Source organism: Simochromis diagramma, unplaced genomic scaffold (genome assembly GCF_900408965.1).
Source record: "Simochromis diagramma unplaced genomic scaffold, fSimDia1.1 OVJJ01000402.1, whole genome shotgun sequence".
NCBI lineage: Eukaryota > Metazoa > Chordata > Actinopteri > Cichliformes > Cichlidae > Simochromis > Simochromis diagramma.
Window position 1 is genome coordinate 4,788,878 of NW_024386972.1, and position 21,549 is coordinate 4,810,426.

Genomic DNA, 21,549 nt, shown 5'->3' on the forward strand with positions numbered 1-21,549 from the left:
GAATTGCAACGACACAGGTTTTTGTATTTCTCTGGGGCTGCTGCAGCTTCATCAGCATGACTGATCTCATTTATCATAGTCGCATTCAAAGAGGCCCGAGGTGTAGGGAAGGGAGTTTCGACGGCAGTACCATCAGTGCAAAAGCACAGATCAGTGAGCTGCTGGGGACCATATGAATGCATGAATAACAGTTTGTATTTAGGATTTTGCTGCATGTGAAATTCCAGGATGGAGGAGGTGTATGGTGCCTCATAATGGGATAAACAAACAGATCAAATGGCTGCACTGCACTGCATCATCTTATGTACTGAATTCAACATTCCTGTGTCCATATTTTATGCTGAGATTTGCAGAATAAAAGCTGATTTTATTCAAACAACAATACCCTGGGTATATGTAAGTGATTTCTCTTGATTGTTAATATTACAATATAGTATTTTAATAAATAATATTTTCTAATTTTCTTTAACTTTATGTTTTTAATATGAAGTCCGTGTTTATAATAATCACTAAAATGTTGCCTAATCCTGTTAAATCACAGAAATCTCTTTAATCTTACAAGAAAAAAACAAAACATTAGCTCGAAAAACAAGCAGAGGTATGAGCAGACAGAGAAGCTCCTTCTATAGCTGTGTGAGTACACTCATCATCCCATGATAACCCTCTATGTAGCTCCACTTACCGCAACATTTTGTTCCTTTGCTTGTAATTGATTTCTACTTTAATTTATTAATATAGCCTATAGAGCGCCTGCAGCACAATGCTAGTTATCTGGGGCCCACCAGGAGCCTAATCTCTTAAGATGAGCTGAATTAATAAGCGTCTTCAAGTAACATATTGATTACAGAATCAATGCCTGTTTCTTTGCATCATGCTCAAATCATTATTATAAAATATAACAGTATTGTGGCACCTTGTTCAATCGTTTTTCTTCAGTGCGCATTTCAAAAGGCTCTCTTTTGATTGATAGTGTGTCTTTCATAATGAGAGGGCATTCAAAAATACGATGTCTCGATAGTTGTTTTCCACCACCTCCAGGTTGTTATTGATGGGGGTTATCTGATTCCCTCAGCCAAAAACCCCTATTGTAGTGGAAGAGTTGCTCTTAACTTTTAAGGGTTTTTAATAAAGATGAAGTTTCATGGCTTCCAGGTCACTTCTTTCGTTCTTTCTTTCATGCCTACAGGCAGATGTGGATTTCTACAAGTATAATTTACAGGAATTGAGAGTTTCATACAAATATAGAATTATCAAATCATCCAGTCGTGCCAATAGGGACTAGTACTGTATATCTACACCTCGATCATCAATCTAAGTTGAGAGAATAATGTTGTATCCCTTCCAGGCACATACTGTACCAAAAAGAAACAATCCGAGGATACAAATCTGATGTCTTTTTTTTCTTCAATATTGTTACGTCAAAGGAAAGATGCTTTCAATCTGTAATTTTACCCAGAAACCAGCTCTTCCACTTTGAGCAAAATTCTATTTTTATACACTCATAATACCACAAATCTTCTTAGAGGTTTTCTTAAGATTACATGTGACATAAGAAGTCACTTCACAGTACGCACAAGCCTGTTTTAATGTTATTTTGCACATTTGGCATTTGAAAGCATTTTCCTACACAGTGCACTTACAGTAAGCACATCAAATATCATTTTGAGCAGCTCAGCAAAACATTTATTGGCTTTATCTACATTATACATACATGTATTCTCTGAATATCTTAATAATAGGAAGTCCTTTAGGATTGTTTTTGTGGCAGAATGCATTCAGCACTGCTCCGAAAAAGAGAAAAGGAATGAAAGAGCAGCTGTTACATATATAAATAACACACCTCGGTGAAAATTAGCCAACAAAATTCAAAATTGTTGTTGTCTCCTAGAAATTAGTCAGTTATTGCAGCTTGACAATATGTGTACATAAAACGAAATCAGTAGATCACATATGCAAACTTTAGCAAGTTCTATCACATCTCTGCTGCAACACTCTCAGCGGGTTAGTTTGAGTGCAGTGTGATGAACATTGCAGATATCAAACCAATGCTGATCCACCTCCTTATGTGGCAGCAGGCCATTTCGTGGCAGAAAGGGCCGTCGCCAGCGATCACGACTGCCCACTACTTGCCAGAAGCGTATGCCCTTGAGTAGAAAGATGGCATTGTGAGTGTAGGAGAAGTAGGCAGCGTCAATGTTGCCATCTGGATGGTCTGTGTTCACCACAGGAGGGAAAACATCTCTGATGTTTTTTGGGAACCCTCTTGCCAAGTTGTTGGCTTCCATGCTGAATGCATACACCTGTTCAAAGAGATAATTGCTCTTTTTTTTGTTATGCAGAAATCAATTCAATTATACAATGCAAACAATTCACAGAGGAACTTTAGTGCATTTGTTTGCTTGAAGACATTCCCTCATAATCCTAAGAAACAATTAATTAGCTTGGGTTTTCTCCAGGACTCTGCTTTTTATATCTGCATGTTCTGCTAATCGGTATTGCTAGATTGCAAACCACAGATGGAAACAGTTTGATTAATGACCATTAAGCCTAAGCCACATTTTAAGTCTAAATAATGTATAATGTATAATGGTCTGTGTGTTTTAATATCGAACCACATCATTCCAGCTTGTCATTTAAGCACTTCATGAATATTTCCTAATTTACTTTCTTACTGAACCTCATGTCTTTGCTCTTGTATCAGTGTAATAATATCTGACAGCCAGGTAATATTGCACTTACAAGATTGTTTTTAAAGAAGTAGATGTGGGAGTCCCTCCTGTCATAAAAGGCTGTGTCAATAGGACTTGGCACCCCTGGGAATCCTTCAGAGATTAACCTCGGATAATGGTGGCCTTCAGAGTCTTGTCCAAACACCTGGTCGTTCTCACTATCATACCTCCAGAACTGAGTACCTGTAGATAAATAAGTTAATTACATTTTCACCAAGTATTAATTTGTTCACTAACTCTTTTCAAACAGTATAACTCTCCACTTTGTATACCTCTGAAGAAATATACAGCATCTCTTCTCCTGGACCAGACATGGACATGTGCATCTACTCCATCCATTGGGATCCCATGCCAGCCAGTTTGCAGCGGAACTGGATCACCATAACGCGTTCTATTATTTCTGTTCTCATACAGCCAGTACCAGCCATCTCTCATGAAATAGGTGTTAAAGCGGATCACCACCTCCCCATAGGGTGTCTTCTCCTTTCTGATCCAATCAAACACTGTGTTGAACCGACCTTTACAGTCTCCTGGTGTCAAATGCAAGCACAACAGGTGGGGCAAAAAAAAGGGTTTGCGTCAGACAATTAGGGCAAAAATACAGCAAAGTGCATTTCTCTAAGAGTGTGTAAGTAACCACTAGATGGTGCTGTAACCATGTACCATAGAGTTGCTGTATAGCTTTTCTGTCCATCCAGTCCATTTCAAAGCTGGACTCCTGCGGTAGATAGCTGGGCTGCATTATGGATCCGGGTCTATATATGTGAGGTAGACCCAAAACATGGCCAATCTCATGAACTGCTACCTGAACGGGTTTAATATTTTTAAGGCGTTGTTAGAGCAATGCGTTGTTAATCACTGGAATTATTTCAATCTGGCAGTTCCTTTGATCGTGCGGTAATATAATTACTTTGAGAAGGCTGATTCCACTGCCAACATTGGGAGTTGTGAAGTGCTCATCATCATCAAAGTGTATATCACCCAGGAACCAAGCATGGGCAAATTCTTGACCAGTGCCATCGAACTTCTGATTACATCCCAGATGCCTTCCTATGAAAGAATTTCACAACGATGCAATATGTTATTTGGCACAAAAAGGAGGTACAGTGGAAACATTAATGATCCTCTTCAGACATACATACACACGACCCTAAGAAGGGCCAGTCTAAGAAGACTGGTGGTGGTTTACTTAGTTTTTGTGTTTAATAAGCCTCATTAACAGATGCTTTATTAGTCTTAAACATATATGTGGCCAAGGAGATAACATCCTTTAACTTTTTTTATCCTGAAATGAGAAATTAACCTTCACAGACTAGTGATGTGAAAGATCAAATCTAAACATTCCACATTTTATTCAGAAAAATAGTGATTTACATATCCACCTAACAAGGGAAAGATCCCCAGTGTCATCTCAGGAGAAGACACAAATCCTTTTGGGGTTGTGTCGGGAAGGGCATCTGGCATAAATCTCTGCCAAACCAGACAAGCGGAGCTACCTGCTGTGGCCCCTGTGAATAAAGGAGCAGCCAAAAGTAGCTTTCATGCTGCAATGAAGCTCATAAACATTGACTAAAACCCACCTGTACCAAATCCCAGCCTGATGTCAACATCCTCCAATGGGGCACGTGTATCCTCCACAAATTCCAGTGGCGACACCTCACTCCACATCCTGAAAGCCAGTCTGAAGATGTATCTCTGGTCGTCAATAGTCAGCTGGCTGCTGTAGCCTTCTCCTATCAGCCGCCAGTTTAACACCTTCTTGGAAAAAGCCATGTGGCCAGTTGGAGTCAAATCTCTCTTCCGCCTGCTTTTGGATATGAGACTTGCGAGAGGTTCCTTCTTGCGTCTCACTGCTTCACTCTGATGCGCGTTCGCACTGATATTCCCCGTTTGGCTGCCCGGTCTGCTGTCGTGCGAGCTGTTTAGGGAAGTGATCTTTAAAAGCTCCGTTGTATAATTCATGCTGGTGTCATTGGAAATGGCTGTGAACACACCGTCTGTATCATTAAAATTTAATATGTGGTCTTCAGAGAAATTTGCAGTACCTAAAGAAGTGCCACTGATTATGTCACTTGCTGTGTTGTTCCTGTTGGTCTCAGTAAAACTGTCAGTGGTACTGTTTTCAAAATCAAAGTCACCACTGCTCTGAGGTGCTGTAGTGATGACAGGGATGGTCAGACCAGTCTCTTTATCAGGGACTCCACACCTTGGTTTGTTCATTGCTAACTTGGTGGCCTCATCAAACACCCCTGTAACAGGCAGACCTGAAACCCTCTGAAACTCTTTAAGTGCTGAAATAAAGGCTTGGTTCTCATTTTGACGGTTATAGCCCTGCTGATCACCAGCTCGATGAGCCGCCCTCGAGTAAGACGCTGAGGTTCCCTCCTGGATTGTGGCTTGAAGATCGTCGAGGAAGTCACCACTGAAAGAGGTGTCTGAATCCTCAAACCGAACCTCCTCCCAGTTAACTGGCTTGATGAATCCATATCTAGAGAGAAATAACTAAAACAAGACACGAGTTACATTAGACAAATCCTGTGTCTGGTTAAATGGATGCTGACGTTTGAGAAACACAGGAAGTCAAAAAAAGAAGAAAAAAAAACAATATACCTCAGCTGTGTACTTGTCTGTTATAGCCTGAGCTTTGTGAGAATTAAGTGTCTGCGTATCAGAATGATCCCGATTATGGAAAAGTTTCTCTGCATCAGTTGTGCTAATGTTGGTCAAAAAGAACATAAATATCAGCTGGATTAAATTCAGCATCGTGGCCTTTAGCGGTGTACTCCTGGGTCTATATGCAAGATGAGATGATGACGAGTGAGGAGCAACGCTGCTTTATAAGCAAATCCTTTGCTTCTCCACACCCCTCAGAGGTGTGACTCTACAGATGTAACCTGCTTTCTTCACCTCTGCGTGAAAAGTAAACTTTTACAATCTACAACTGCTCAATTTGACTCTTTCTCTGTGGTTATGTTATACAAGCTTCAGTGGTTTTAAATGGACTGCAGCTGATCCGTGGAAAGATGTTAAAACCTTCACTTTCATGTGGACAGTAAAAGACAGGGATGAGCCCTGCAAGCACTGTGTTGAACAGGAAATAAACACACAAACACACACAAGCAATTACCACAGACAAAACCTTCAATATTATCACAATGATTGCCTTTTATTTTCTCAGTCATTTTCTTACATCATATAAAGCAAATTATAATTTTCTCTTAGACTTTCCTGGCTCTGGTGCTGCAAAAAATAACTTTTTTCTTTCAGTGCAAAAATAGCAGAATCATGTGTCCAACAACAATAAAGATGAGCAGTAAAGCAGTAAAACACACAAATAACAGTACATATTTACATATATAATAACAACAAACACCAAAGATGAGGCAGGTGGATTTTAAAAGCTGGTCACTGCAGAGTTTTAGCTATCGCTATCGCCAGGTGTTCAGCTGTTGGCTTTTCTGCAGTGCAGCTGACACAAAGGCCTTCTGCTGCTATTGCATCTTGTGTAGTAGGCCCTATGGCTGCAAACTGGAAACAAAGACATTTATGTGAGTAAAGCTCTGTTAAGCACTTCAGATTCATGCATTATTTAAATCTATTTGTGTATGACTGTGAAGAAGATGCACCTTTATTTGAGTCAGCTGTTCAGCCGAGAGCCTCCGCACCACTTCAAGGCAAAACTTCACTCCTGATGGACTGAAGAAAGCTATGCTTGCTGGAATGCCCTATAAGCACACAAACAAATGAACAGCTGCTATATTGAAACAAATAAATAAATACAAGCAATAAGAATGACACTTTACCTGCTCTGTGAAATAGTTCTTTAGATTTTTCTCCAGATTGGGATGCTCTGCTGTTTGATAGACAGTTAATGTCTCTAGGGGCACTCCTGGAAACAAAGAAACAGATCCCAACAGTGATAAAGATAGTGCAATTATTATTTTATAATTAGAATAATCCCAATGGGAATTTTATCACCTTGACTTTTAATTGTCAGGCACAACAGGGGGAATGCTTACCATTTTCCCTTAAAGCCGTGGGCAAAACTTCCCTTTTGATTGAGCCACAGGGGAAAAAAAGCGGTGGGATATTGGTGGCCTCTCCTATGACGGGAATTATACGTGAGATCATATGAGTAATAAGAGCAATCATAAAATTACTATTAAAATTAAACTGTGAGGAATGTGAGACTCCAAATTTATGCCGTACGTTCAATAATAAGTCGTGATAGCACCTCTGCTGTCCCTGTGTCCTCTCCCAAAGGGTTCAGACCTAGATTCTGTACTGTATGGGATAAAAATCATGAAAAGGAAAAAAATTGATAAGCTTTACAGTAATGTGGTAAATTCTTGAACCACCCCACATTTCTTTATATTTTGCTAGAAAATGGAAAATAGGTGCAGCGATGTTTTTAAAAGCAGAAAACACTAAAAAGACATTACGGTCTAGTCTTTTCTAAGTCATCTGCTATGTGTAGACACAACAATTGTTCATTCCTTGACTTGGGTGCATTTTTTTATACTTGATGCATTCATAGGCCAGCGTTAAGTGGCTTAACAACCAAACCACATTCCTCTGAAAATGGCACAGTACAAAGCCTGGATTGAAAATAAGTGGAAAAACCAGCAAATGTCAAAAGACAAATTTGAAAGACTTTCTGAAAGCCTGGATGAGTAACTCAAGAGCACTTTGAAAAATTACAAGGACGTCTGAGTCCTTGGAAGTAAAATACAAAGAAATGATGGTGGCTCAATACTTTTGCACAGTCTGCTAAATACTGACATAAGAGTGTGGCAGAGAAAACACATTCAATCGTTTCAACTAATTCAATAACTAAATTAGAAACTCACTGAGAGACTCAAAATAAAAACCCACTGTCAAATGTTACTGAAAAGAAGAAGCTAAAGCACACATGTAGAAATTGTTGCACCTGCTTGTTTTGTAAAGACACAGAACAATCACTAACGACAAACTGTCACTTGTGTATAACAAATGGCTGAAGGTAGACAAAGCATTTCACACATCACTATGAGCACCAGGTGCCCGACACACTCTGGTGCAATTAGCACGAGTTTACAAGGAGCTCAAGACGCAAAGGAGGATTCTGGGAGAAATTACCTTTGTCCATAGATGTGACTCACCTAATGAAGCGGTGGCCTTCCCAACCACATAGATGGACTTGGTGTTCCATTTGTTTTTCACTGCTTTGTCCCATTCTCAAAAGCACAACATACACTGGGCATTACAGAAATGTACTACACAAACTTAACTTGTATTTTTAAGATCTTTACCAAAAAAAGTCATTTATATCAATGATATACAGAAGCTTGGAGAAAAGTAATGTTTATCACCTTCCCTTCTTTCATCCGCTTCCAAACACATCCTTACAGCCTCCACTGCTCTTGGACTGGTAAATATGAGCCCACCGTATTTCTCTGGTTGGAAAAGCTGGAATAAGCAACAAATACATAAATCCATTGAATATGCAAACTGTTAAAATGAACGAATTAATGAAAGGACAATGGAACAACAATTTACCTTATCTGTCAAAGTGTTTAATGACACAAACTTAAAAGACAGCACCGGAAGTAGGGTTCCTTTATGTCCTCGTGATTCCAGCTCCTTCGGAGTGAAAATAATAACTGTTCAACTGACAAATTTTAAGAAACTGGTTAAAGGTTAGTTGATTTAACTGTAAAGGGCGTGTACCTTAATATAGGGATCAGGTCCAGACTCTCCATCTTTTGGTTCTTTAAGCAGCAATACACGCATCTTGAAACACTGGATTATTAAAATAACAAAGATGGTTAATTCCGAACAAACTAAGGTAAAATAGGTTTACTAAGGTCTGCAATAATGTAAAGTCACAGGCTTAAAGCTACAAAAACACTGAGGACAGTGGGTGTGAAGGCACTTTAAGCAACGTTACACCCTAAAACGGTCACATGCTGATAAGACTGTTGTTGAGTCACGATCATAAGACTGTACATGAACAGCGAATAAATTAAGCGAATGGACCATTTTAGTTGAAAGTGTATGTTTAGTGTCTTCTTCCGTAAGAGTGTTCTTGTTTACCCTAGCAAGAGACGGTGCATGACAGACTATCTACGGTAGCCATTAACAGAACCTGTCTGTGATAATGTGTGATAGAAGCGAATATTTTATCCGCGTATAGCTACAGTGACACGAAGTACAAACGGTGAAAAAGACGAAATATTAGGCAAAATTTATGTACCTCTAGTGTTCATTCAGACTTTCATCATCCACGGTCGAGGAGGGGAGACAGAACACTGTCTAATTTACTAACCTTGTAAAATAATCGTATTACAAGTAATATTACAAGAATGTGTTTATTTAATTTAAAAATATAGTATCAATAATTTAAATTAATATCTACTACACGTGACAAAGAGTTCGGGGGCATCTGAATTTATTTTCGTCCCCGTTTTATAGAATGGTTTATTCCATTTCACCAACAGGCGACAAGCCGACATTGAAGCTCTGAATGTGGATTTAATAAGCGGCAAGCCGTGTATATGTGGAGCCATAATGGCGGCTTCAGGGTTTTAGTTTCGTAGCTGATAGTTGCTAGTCTTTGCCCCGCCCACTTAGTAGACACGTGTGTTTTAAGTTTGCAGCATGGCTTCATTGGCTAAGAAAAGGGCAGTAGGTTTTGGTGAAAAACCCGAAGAAAGTGACAACAGCTCCGATGAGAATCCAGAGGAGGAAGACGATTCCGGAGAAGAGGACAGTGAGGCGTCAGATGAGGAAATTAATGAGGTAAAAGAACAAACACGTCTTAGAAGGGAGGCATGGCCTTGCTAACTAGTTAGCTAAGTCAGCAGTAGGGCTAATGTGAACGGGAATGCTCATGAAAATACTTTTTTGGTTAATCATGTGAGAAAATAAATAACTAATATACTAGAAAATGTTATTTCGAAGATACTCTACTTGAATACGCTGTAATAAGTTAACTCTGTGAAACTCATATCGGAAAGTTTCGCACAATTAATCAGAGTATGGGTTACAATAAAACTTGCAATTACGACTTCTACGCTTTCAGGAGGTCGTTGTAGACTTTGAAGCTCACACCATCTCAGACAATGACTTCAACGGCATAAAGAAGCTGCTGCAGCAGGTTTGGGTTCACTATTGTTATTTCACGTTTCAAATACTGTGTGCAAGCAGCTGTCACTGACGTCATTTCTGTTATGTTTGGATCCAGCTTTTCTTAAAAGCTCATGTGAATACATCAGAGATGACAGACATCATCATCCAACAAAATCATGTTGGAAGTGTCGTCAAGGTGAGTAACTCGGTAGTTAAATATAAAAAGGATTTGTTCATTATTTTTGTTTATTTCTCCAGTTTCAACCCAAAAAACAGCTGTGCTCAGAAGTTTACATACATGATCAAGGAAATATATGTCATGAAAATTTGGGCTTTCAGTGATTTCTTTGAACTGTTCATCTTAATGCAAACTATGCATACTGCACACATCTTAATGACTTAAAAAAAACTGCATTTGGGAGTACATGTTTGAATTTCTTTTGGAGTTTTATTAATCCAAATGGGATCAGAAGCAAACATGAGGAACCAAAGGGCTGAAATATATACATACATTTATTTAAATTTTTGATTAGGGGTGTTGAAGGTTATACAGTGTCTTGACTTGATGAGGCCAAGGCCTATTTATCTTATTTGTAATCATTATTTACTACAACTGGTAGTTTATTTTTAACAGCAATACTAGAGCAGTTATTCGAATGTGGGACTACTTTGCCAACATCTGGACAAAGACCTAAACTGTCACCCTGAGATGAGTTGTTTTGAGAGTTGTTTTGGATGTTCAGGAACCACCAAAGTTCAAGCCGTGAACTGGAAACTGCTGGAACACCAGCGTCAATTCACTGTCCACAGAGAATCCTTTGAACCTAAGAACACTATACTTTCAAACATGGTGGTGGCAGCATGATGCTCTGGAGCTGCTTTGCTGCTAACAGCATTGCTACATTGTACAAAGTGGATGGCAACATTAGGCTGGAATAAATTCAAATATGTGCACCAAAGTGTTTTCTTTTTTTTTAAAAGATTTATATTGTGCAATCATTCCACCAGGAAAAGGAACAGAAAAAAAAATCATTTAAAACCCAAGATTGACATTCATGCTCATTCACAATCATTTCTGAGCAGCTGTTTATTTACTTGTCTCTCTACTATGCTCCAGCAAGCTGAGGTGCCCGAAGACAGCGACGATGATGACGACCCAGATGAAGTGTTTGGCTTCATCACCATGCTCAACCTCACAGAGAGAAAGGTCAGATGACTAGCAAACTAAAACAAATTAGTCTTGAATGGGCTGGAATATGTCAGGTGTTTTGTTTTTTTTTTGTTTGTTTTTTTAAATATAAATTGTCATACCTACGTCTGGAACTGTTCACAGGGTGTACAATGTGTGGAGGAGGTGAAGGAGCTGATTGTGGATCAGTGTGAGAAGAATGCTTCTCATATTGTGACAGAACAGCTGGAGAAGATCTTTAATGATAACAGCAAGCCTGTGGGGCTGCTGCTAAGTGAGCGCTTCATCAATGTGCCTCCACAGATTGCCCTTCCACTGCACAAACAGCTCCAGTAAGTTCTGCTTTACCTTCTCATTCCATCTTTAGTGTTTTGTTATTGGAGTGAGAGCAGGTAGAAGATGGTCAGGATGGTGTTTGAAAACATTGAAATAAGACAGAACATGTGCAATACTTTGCAAATCTTATAAATCAGCATTTTATTCACAGTAGAATGTATGAAATATATCAAATGTTTAAACTGAGACCTTTTTAGTATTGCATGAAATATATTAGCAGCAACACATCTTAAATGTTGGGACAGGTCCATGATTACTATAGTGTAGGATCCCCTCTTAACAACTGTTGAACATCTGGGAACTGATATTTACCAGTTAACCTAATTGGCTACAAATGATTCCAGGTTTTTCTTTTTAATGCCACTTACTTTTCCACCCTTTTATTGCTCTCATCCCAACGTTTTAATACATGTTGCGGTCATCAAATTCAAAATACTTTATTTTTTTTAATTTTTTTTTTTTTTTTATGAAACATTTGATGTTTTGTGTTCTATTAATAAAATATGGTGGTGAGATTCGGAAATGATTCCATTCTGTATTTATTTTTAATAGAAACTAGAAAAACATCCATTTGTGTGGGTTAAAAGATTTTCATGTTACGGTCCTTTAGGGAAGAAATCGCTGAAGCTCAGAGGACAAATAAGCCCAGTGGGAGGTGCCACTACTGCCTGATTATCAGCAAGACCTGTAGAGAAGAGACCAAGAGCATCCCAGCCACAGGAGGAGCTCCCAAAGAGGAATACATGTTTGTCAATGCAGAGGAGGAATTCTTTTATGAGGTAAAGTGGGGGGGAAAAAAAACCTGCACAGAGTTCAAGGTTTTAACTAAATATTTATTATACACAGGGCTACTTACTTAACAGTATCTGGGTAATAATACAACATTTCGTTAACTCATGTCAAACTTCAGATAAATATTTATTTAAACAGCCATCTGATAACCTATTCAATATATTTATACTCTGATTTCAAGCCTGGTCCGTGTTTGCCTTACAGCAAGCCATCTTGAAGTTCCACTACACAGTCCAAGAAGAGGCAGACTCCTGTTTAAGTGGGAGGTGGTCATTTACGGACGTGCCCATGAAGCCTTTTAGGACTGTGATGCTGATACCCACAGACAGAATGCCTGCCATCATGGAGAAACTCAAAGAATATCTATCAGTGTGACCTTCACAATAAACCAAGACACCTATGGACACAGTGACAGCTTTCAAGCTTCTGAAAAACATTCAGTATATTCAATTTTTGTACAGTTGACTTTAGGAATGCGTGTATTCATATTTAGAATATGTAGGGCGATAGTTTACCCATTTTTAGAAATTTTAAAGACAGTTTGTACAAATTGTAAAGACATAGGGAATAATCACATACTTTAATACTGGAAGAAACTACATGCAACTGCATATCAAAGGTGTTTATAGGAAGACTTCAAAATGAGATGAGTTTGGTGTTAAGTTGTGGTAAACAGAAGAATGGGAGTAATGGCTACAGAGCAAATGAATGGTATTGTAACACTGTAGGTATGTGGTTTTTAACATTCAGCTACGTGTTTCATCCCTTCAAGAGCAGACTTTCCTTGATGTACGTTCTAAGATAAACGGGCAAAGCACAGTTCTTCTGAGCAAGTTGTTTCATACGTATTTCAGCTTTAAAATCAGATCCTTGGATGTGAAGGTATACTGGCATTTACAACTTTGCATAATAGGGAAGTACATAGGAGACAAATTACTTTTTGCTCGAACATATTTTTTTTGCCTGTGAGGTATATCAAATGACAGTGCGCATAAAGTCCACACCTAAGCAGTGTTGCGGAAAACCCCCTCACTCATTGTTTTTAGATCACAACTATTAAACTGCAAACTTTTCTATATTTACAGCACAGACATCTTTGCCTTCTCAGCACTGTAAGCACATTGGGTAGTACACATGAGTAATTTAATGTAATAAATTAAGCTTTACTGTATTAATTATACAAAATGTCTTACAAGCATTCATGCATTTGCAGTCTAAATTTGTGATTTTTCAGTTTACTGAATCATACATCTGTCATACGTCTGTGTCACTGCTGCACAGCCACTGTTTACGTCACCACTTGTTGTTGCGGCTTCCTGTTTCTTCTCTTTGTGGTTTTTGGATCCCTGTGGGTCCAACATGTCTTGCAGTATATCTTTGCTTTCGCTAGGGGGCAGATTGTAGAAGAAGTACAGTGGTGCAATTTCAACGAACCTAAAAGAGAAATTTGAAAACCAATATTAAATGTAAAACATTTGTGTCAACACAAGATATTGTGTAGATAAAGAGATTAAAAATATTCAAATTAAAATTAGATCAAATGGCTCATGCTTACTGCAGTAATAAACATGTTTGTTTTACCTCTGCACTACACGACAGGTAATCCTTGAGACCTCAGTTCTAATCTGTACACAACTGTTCTGATGGGGATTTGGGGGAAAACTGAATTGACTTACGCTTGCGGGGAAATTTCCGAGACTATTCTCATGCAGTTTTCTGAAAGGATGTACTCATTGAAAACAACCCACTCAGGCAGTCCCAGCTTGTGTGACTGAGCCCCGTAGCAGGAGTGTGGGTGCACCTGGGCCATGTGCTTATGTGCAAGAATGAAGTAGTTGCCTGATCCGTCCACATCTCGAGCGATCTGGGAAAAGAACAGGCCTCGTAAACTTGAACACAATTGAATTGCTGGAGGCAAATTCATTGATATTGACATTTTGTTTTTCTGTACCTGCATGAAGAATCCAGCCAGCAGAGCTCTTTTGATGTTGTGAGTGTTAGTCTTGGTTCCAAAGGAGGGTTCAGAAATGGGGAGCTCAATTCTGTTCAGTGTGTCAGTCAACTCTGATCTAATGGAATCGGCTGTCCTCAACGCAGAATGATCTAGAAAATAGTCCTGGCACCACTTTTCAGTAGTCAAATCTGGGAGAAAACATCATGCACAGTGAGAGAAGCGCTGTGGTCAGCAGTATTTACGTCAAGTTTCTATCATAGTAAAAACAGTTTAATTCCTAATGCCTTTTAAATAGATCAGATTGAGTGGGAAAATGACAATGTGGAGGTAATTAATTCAAGAGTACCGTAATATGATTTACTAAAATTTCAAGCAGTTTGCCTCTCAGAATCTAAAGAGTTGAAATGTTCATTTAGCCAAGTTTGTTTTTGGGCTTAAATGAGAATGCATTTGGTATTAACATACACATTTTAGCTTTTTTTTAAAAACATTTTTAATGTCTTCTTTTAACTGTTTTTTGCGTTAATTTTTAGAATAGAATAGTTTATTCTGATCCATCTGGTTATAATTCTTCATGAAACTGAAATGTAACATCTGTCCCATAGGATAACACAGTCTTTGAATCTAGTTTTAATTTACCACAGTAGAGAACAAAGATCAAGTCACCAGTTATTTCATTAGGTACACCTGTTTCACCACCTGCTCATTGATGCAAATACCTTAATTTATCAAATCACATGGCAGCAGCAGCCCAATGCATTTAGGCATTTAGGCATGGTCAAGGTGACCTAGCTGACGTTGGAAGCGAGCATCAGAATGGGGAAGAAAGATTAAGTGACTTTAAATGTAGTATGGTTGTTATACCTGACGGGCTGGTCTGAATATCTCAGAAACTGCTGATTTTGCCAAAATGGGGATTTTTCCACACAACAATCTCTAGGGTTTACAAAGAATGGCCAAAACAGTAACAACAAGTGAGGGGCACACTGTTTCGACCTGATACAAAAGCAACGGTAACTCATATAAGCACTTGATTCAACCAAAGCTATGCAGAAGATCATCTCTGAATGCACAAATGTTGAACTTTGAAGCAGCAGAAGACCACACCAGATTTAAGAGCAAAAAATAATTGAACCAAATTGCTACAATTTGCACAGGCTCAACAAAATTGGACAATGGAAGACTAGGAATGTTGATTCTGTTAAGCTTTGGTTTCCGCTCTGACATTTGGATGGCATAAACACCGCGAATGCATTAATTCATCCTGCCCTGCATCAACAGTCCAGGCTGCTGGTCTAAGGGATATTTTCTTGGCACACTCTCCACCCCTTACAACCAATCAAGCATCATTTAACTGCCGCGGCCTACTTGAGTATTGTTACTCACCGTGTCTATCCCTTTATGACCACACTGTACTGGCTCATTATCTTGGCTGCTTCCAGCAGGATAATGTTCAAATAAATAAAGCTCAAATCCTCTTAAATCTGTTCCTTGAACATTACAGAGGAATGTTTCCAGCACCTTATTGAACCAATGCTATGAAGAAATAAAGCTGTAAGGTATAAATAATGAAGTGGCTGATGAGACTTATCTCTTGAAGAGAATAGATTGGTTCTGTTCAATGACAGTCTTACATTGTTCTCTCTGGTTTTGTTTGTAGGCGTTGTAGATGTTTATGAGGGTGAAGTGATCTCCTTCAGGGTGCTGGAACTTCCTGTGACACTGGACTGCCTCGTGGCTCATGGCAGCAGGCGGCTCCACAAAGCAGCTTGGTGCTAAAACATAACAACAAACAAGGTCAACTTCACTGAGAGAAACCATTCTCACCAAAGAGCATCAGAAACTGCAGATGAGCCAATACTACGCTGTCCACCTGGTGATTCTACAAACCAGTCAAAGGATCCTCACTTGTAACTAATCTTAAATTCTGGAGTGGGAAAATGTAAAACGTACGTACCTGACAACATGGCTGTGATTGTCAGCATCTCACTCACACAGTCAAACTCGCAGGATGCTAGCAGCGCTTTGGCCATCTGAGGTTCCAGGGGGATTTCAGACATTATGATGCCAATTTCAGACAAATTGCCATCATCGTCTAAAGCTGCAAGGTAATCGAGCTCCTCCAGTGCCTGCATGAGACCCTCTGGATCTGCAACAACAAATGGAATATTTTAAAATTTCACACATTTCATTGCTATATCTATTAAGGGGGATAAAATATCAACAGCAACTTGTGTCATCTGAATAATCAAAGACACACTCATCACAAATCAAATGCCTTCGGCTTTTATTTCTTTCCTATAGAGAAAATATAATTTATATAGCAAGTGCCTTTTGTCCCACATTTTCAAAAAAATATTACAGCACTTTTGGCATGGACTTCCTTTTCATTGTGCTCGTCTGGCACTGCAATACATGAGACATGTTGTGTAATCGTTAATGAGCTGGCCTCTTCTGTTCATGTTAGGGTGGGTCAGAGCACAGACAATGGTTAGTAGCTGGGCTGTCAGCTCAGCTAAGTCATGGATGACTGGGCTCAAACAGCTACACAGAGCCCTTCCTGAGTCAAAAACCTCCCACATGCGAATCTTTGGCTTGGGTTGTGAGAGAGATGCTGTTAGTGGGAACCAGTAAAAACTAAAATAAAGAACAAAACTTCTTGTTGTCCTGCATGTGTTCCAGTGGCAACACCTCTGGACAGATATTTTACCTGGTCTGTCGATGAAACTGCACTGTCCAAGGCCTGCTATCTCCATCCTTTTGAGGAAAAGAACTGTCGGTGTAATGTTGGACTCCAAGATCTGTGGGGAGTTCTCTGCAGAAGTTAGGCTTGCTTCTGGATACAGGCAGAAGCATTTACCTAGAGGAAAAAATCAGTAAAACCGTTGCACTTAAATTTTGTGTTTGTTTATTTTGCTTTTTTAAAATAATGCTGGGAAGTTTTTTCTTTGGCTTTCTTAAGTTCAAATATTAATTAATATTGTAATATGTCCAAATCTGCAAGTATGAAAATTATCCAAATGAATGAAAGGATGATAAATTAACCAGTCTGCTTTAGTCTTTTCTGTTGTTTCTAACCCAAGAAGCATCAGATTTAGTTACCAAAGATGGCAGCTTACATTCTTTCAAAGAAGAAACTTTTTAGATGACTGCTTTAAGTATTGCCAAGTGAGGAGATGACATGACATTATACCTGATGGTCCAGACAGCTGCTTGCGAATGTCTGCCTGGCATTGACTGATGGGTTGAAGAACCTCTGAGCTAGCTCTTACTCTCGGATTGTACACCTTTACATAAAAGTAAAAACGGTGCTAATTAATATCAGAAGAATGCTCATTTAAGATTGCTACATCATTTTGGAATTAACTTACCATTTTCTTCTGGACTCCTGTGTCAATGACAAATTTGACAGACTCTGTAGCCCACCATGCATCCTCGCCTTGACGGGTACTGAGAAAAACCTTTCTGGACTTTGTGGAGCATGACTGCTCAGGCAGGACAGGAAGTAGCCCTCCTTGGCCTGAGCACAGGACTACAAGTACCATTTGTCCCAACTGTCCACCCAACCTGGTCCCTTCTCTTTGGAGTATACTATAGGCACAGTGGACCTCCTGCAGGAGGTAGTGGAAGCGAAATTTAAACCAGATCACAACAGGCATTAGCACAGTGAAAGAGCTGTTTGAAATATAAAATCTTTTACCTCAGCTGAGCCTAAAAATACGAAAACATCTCCACCCTCTTTGGCCCGATGGATCTCCAGCACGAGTCTCAGTGTTGAGTAGAAGTAGTCTTTGTTGCCGTTGTTGCTGTGCACAACTTCAGCAGTGCATGAGGACTCTAGACTGATATGCAAGACACTGCCATAGTGTCTCAGAAGCTTGTCTGTCATGGGCGGCACAGTGAGAACCACCACCCTGAGCTCAGGCCTCTGCAGCAGGATGTCCTTGAGGAGACCCAGCAGAATGTCTGTGCTAACCGTCCTTTCATGGGCCTGGTCAATGATTATGACCCCGTAGTGCTCAAGAAAAGGGTCAGACATCATCTCTCTCAGCAACATATCATCAGTGCAGTACCTGATAAACCAAAGTGATCAGGAGGGTTAATAATAGAGGTTTATAAAACAGGAATAAGATACGGTCAATTTGCCACCATTTTGCTTGAGCCTGTTAGTTAAAAGTACACGCAGCACAGCCCCCCCCCACACACACACACACACACACTTGGGAACAGCTAAAACCCTTTTAAGTTTTAAGTCTTAATTTTTTTGCAGCTGCTGATTTAAACATCTAGCAGCTGGAGTAATATTATCTTTTATGTAAAGTGGATCTCTGGCTGACTGGTGAGACCAGTATTTACCCTCTTTTAGCTCCCTTTCATTTCTCCATGTCATACTCCTAAATATTATCTGGCTCTTTAGCTGCTGAAACCTCCCCTGCGTTCACCAATTAGTCGCCAGCTGCTTCTGCTTTCAGAAATTAAAGGCTCACTTCAATTTACACCATGCTGTGAAAATGATGCACATATTCTATAAAATAAGTGAGAATAGTGGTCATTTGCACATGGCACTGTAGGAAATAACACTCAGAGATGATCGTTTCTATTACTAACATTTACTTGATTAAAACCAGATCATGTGCAAAGCCCAGCACAAGTTTCAAAAGCAAAAAGTGTTTAGTGTGCATTGATATATTAGATGCAGTACTGTGCAAAAGTCTTGAGCCATCTTTCATTTCTCTCTATATATACACATCTCATTTTACTGGGAAAATGGATAATAGGATACTGTAAAAACAGAGTTTGTACATTTCTAATGTGGTTGAAAGTCAATATTTGGTGCAACCACCTTCACTCTTCTACATACCCTGAACTCTCTCAGTCAAGCTTTCACGTCATTTCTTTAAGTTAGCTTCACAAACAGTTCTCCAGGCTTCTTGAAGGACATTCAAAGCTCCTCTTTGGATGTTGGCTGCCTTCTGACCCTTAGTATTGACTAAGGGTCAGACGCATCTTTCAGGCGTTATGGCAGGTCTTCTTAAAGATTTACATATCTTTAGGTCTACCACTTCCTCTTTTGTCCTCCACTTGTCCAGTTTAATATTGCAATATTTCGGAGGATTCTACTACTGAGTGTTTGACATTTGGGACAATAAATGACTAATAGTTACTGCGCCATAACAAGAGTCGTTGAATATTAGGCTATACAGATATGCGCATAATTTCCTGACTTTGAACTGGTCGACTTTATTTAGATCAAGAATGAGCTCTGTCCTTTGTCAGCAGTGAGCTTCCATCAATTAATAAGGAATAGAGGAAAGGAAAAAATTTAAGAATGAAAGGGGAAATTTGTGGATTATATTCAAATGATATTCCACTGCTGGCAGTGAAATAGACACAGTAAGAGCTCATTAACAAACCTCAAAACAGTGTCAGAGGAGCAGCAGGTCTCCAGAGGGATGGTGTAACCAACTTCATGGCCTATGTTGACGTCCATTTCATCAGCGACACGCAAGGCCAGATCTACAGCCTGCTGTTTGTCGGTCTGAGTGCACACAACCATACCATGCTGATACTGGGCAGACAGACAGAACTCTGCACACCACTGAGGGATCTGAAAGAAGATCATTGATAAACGCTTAAAAAGTCTTTATAGTAAAATATGATTCAGGACATCAGTACTACCTCAAATATTAAACAAGAGAATGTTTTCTACCACATCAGCTGTTTTTTCTCACTCACAAGAGTCCTTTTCAGATTATCCCAACAGCTTTTGTTTAAGCACACAGCAAAACAAACTGTGACAGGAGATATCCTATGCTATTATCGCTCATAATGCAAAACTGCTTTGGCAGCATGTGTCGGCTCCAGCGGATCAGGGCTTAGCAGCTGGAGGTCCCCTAACACCCCTGCTGGAGCCTTTGTGCAGACTGATGGTCAGGCAGGCAGGAGTTTACACAGCTTCACAGTGACACAACATCATCTGCTGAGCTGGGCAGCTTCTGTTCACACAAGCATGGCAACACTGAGTGACAAACGGTAGTCCTAAATATATCAAATCGCAGTGTAGGTTATGCTCTGGTAAACGCCCCATTATTATGAAGCTCCACATTCATCCTGTACATAAGTCCAGGTTCATAAATTGAATGTAAAATTTTCCTTACTAAAATAATAATAACACTGACTACACTCTTACCTGTGTACTCCTGCCAGTCTTTGCTGCCCCGGACACAATAACCAGCTGGTTGTTTGCCAGAGCATCCTCAAACTGACATCTGACCTTCCACACACTCAGAGTTTTCCTCTCCTTCAGTAACTTGTAGTAACGCGAGGAAAAGGGCAATCCATCGAACTGATTTAACTCCAGATCATCTCCAAATCCAAAAGTGTCTTCTGCGGGACTTTCTTCACGGTCAGGACAAACGTTCGGCTCTGCCAAATTATTTTCCTCCCACATGACATACGGGTTTATCAGGACTAGTGCGCATTAAGTTTTCTTCTTCCACTCCAACTAGAGGTCCATTCTTCTCAAATCGGAAGCATAGAAAAACAGACTGCGTGCCTTTCCATCTGGCGTTTAAAAAAAACAAAAATCCCACGCTATGTTCGCGTATTTGGACGGAGTACAAGGTGAGAGAATCCTTTTGCTAAGGCTTTTGTTTTTAATGTTTTATTTAAAGCTGTTCAAAGTTCGCAGCTGTCCACTTTGGAGCTTGGTGCGCGCAATGTCCATCGGTGCGTAATTTCATCTCAGCGTGGTTTCACACGTGTTTTGATTTGCGTAGAGCTTCACATGCACCAATAAGCACGTCCGAGAGACTGTCATAATCGCCTGCATATTATCATGAAATCACGTGTAAAGCAGTGAGGACACTTATGGTGTCGTTGTTGCCACCAGTAACAATATCTCTAAAAATATCTTTTCATGTAACGTTGAAAGGTACAAGCTCATTAAAGTGTATTAGAATTTCAGCAGTAGTCAGCAGGCTGTATATAGATGATTATTATTGTTTTTATATTTAAATGTTAGCTGGAATTCCATTTTTAACTTTAGTTAATGTTACAATTATATTCTTACATAATTGGCGTTCATTTACAAATCACCTTACCTTTATCAGAGTAATAAATGAAACTATTTCAGCTCCTGATAAACAGCAAATCTGTAAAAAATAGAGCTAAAGCTCCTGAGAGCAGCCAAAAACAGATATGTCAGTAATTTTGATCATTATTTAAAGCTTTTAAACCCAATGTTTAGACACTTCACTGAGGTGACACTGCGTCTCATCTCTCACCCACTGACAAATAAAATGTGACTAATTAGAAAATGTTGGCTGAGGCTGATTTCAAAAGCTCATCAGAAACATTTGTCTTCGTTAGCGCGCGGCCTCAATTTCTTATCAACAAGAGATTTCCTCCCCAAAGTTTCCTTTCAGTATCCTTTTAAT

At 39.4% G+C, this 21,549-nt stretch overlaps 4 protein-coding genes across 5 annotated transcripts; 1 reads left to right on the forward strand and 3 right to left on the reverse strand.

Moving 5' to 3' along the window:
- Positions 1-1,201: 1,201 nt before the first annotated feature.
- Positions 1,202-5,787, reverse strand: mmp21 (matrix metallopeptidase 21). The gene is made up of 7 exons (XM_040038930.1): positions 5,353-5,787; positions 4,310-5,217; positions 3,640-3,779; positions 3,393-3,534; positions 3,002-3,259; positions 2,740-2,912; positions 1,202-2,300 (listed from the first exon to the last, which is right to left on the reverse strand). The coding sequence occupies exons 1-7, from the start codon at positions 5,490-5,492 to the stop codon at positions 1,995-1,997; spliced, it is 2,067 nt and encodes a 688-aa protein (XP_039894864.1). The 5' UTR covers positions 5,493-5,787; the 3' UTR covers positions 1,202-1,994.
- Positions 5,788-5,874: 87 nt separating this feature from the next.
- On the reverse strand, positions 5,875-9,142 carry uros (uroporphyrinogen III synthase). 2 transcript variants are annotated; one of them, XM_040038928.1, is made up of 10 exons: positions 8,965-9,142; positions 8,439-8,510; positions 8,268-8,351; positions 8,081-8,177; positions 7,871-7,945; positions 6,939-7,013; positions 6,749-6,832; positions 6,533-6,618; positions 6,356-6,454; positions 5,875-6,257 (listed from the first exon to the last, which is right to left on the reverse strand). In XM_040038928.1, exons 2-10 carry the CDS (start codon positions 8,499-8,501, stop codon positions 6,135-6,137), a joined length of 786 nt encoding a protein of 261 aa, XP_039894862.1. In that variant the 5' UTR covers positions 8,502-8,510; positions 8,965-9,142; the 3' UTR covers positions 5,875-6,134. The 2 variants fall into 2 exon arrangements, with proteins under 2 accessions (XP_039894862.1, XP_039894863.1); XM_040038929.1 differs by lacking the exon at positions 8,965-9,142 and adding an exon at positions 8,805-8,939.
- Positions 9,143-9,256: 114 nt separating this feature from the next.
- Positions 9,257-13,688, forward strand: LOC120737961 (BRCA2 and CDKN1A interacting protein). The gene is made up of 7 exons (XM_040038927.1): positions 9,257-9,509; positions 9,793-9,867; positions 9,955-10,035; positions 10,957-11,046; positions 11,173-11,360; positions 11,975-12,143; positions 12,361-13,688. The coding sequence occupies exons 1-7, from the start codon at positions 9,369-9,371 to the stop codon at positions 12,529-12,531; spliced, it is 915 nt and encodes a 304-aa protein (XP_039894861.1). The 5' UTR covers positions 9,257-9,368; the 3' UTR covers positions 12,532-13,688.
- On the reverse strand, positions 12,177-20,881 carry dhx32a (DEAH (Asp-Glu-Ala-His) box polypeptide 32a). The gene is made up of 11 exons (XM_040038926.1): positions 20,301-20,881; positions 19,525-19,718; positions 17,811-18,183; positions 17,482-17,721; positions 17,304-17,397; positions 16,821-16,970; positions 16,068-16,259; positions 15,745-15,885; positions 14,108-14,298; positions 13,833-14,020; positions 12,177-13,590 (listed from the first exon to the last, which is right to left on the reverse strand). Exons 1-11 carry the CDS (start codon positions 20,559-20,561, stop codon positions 13,392-13,394), a joined length of 2,223 nt encoding a protein of 740 aa, XP_039894860.1. The 5' UTR covers positions 20,562-20,881; the 3' UTR covers positions 12,177-13,391.
- Positions 20,882-21,549: the final 668 nt, after the last annotated feature.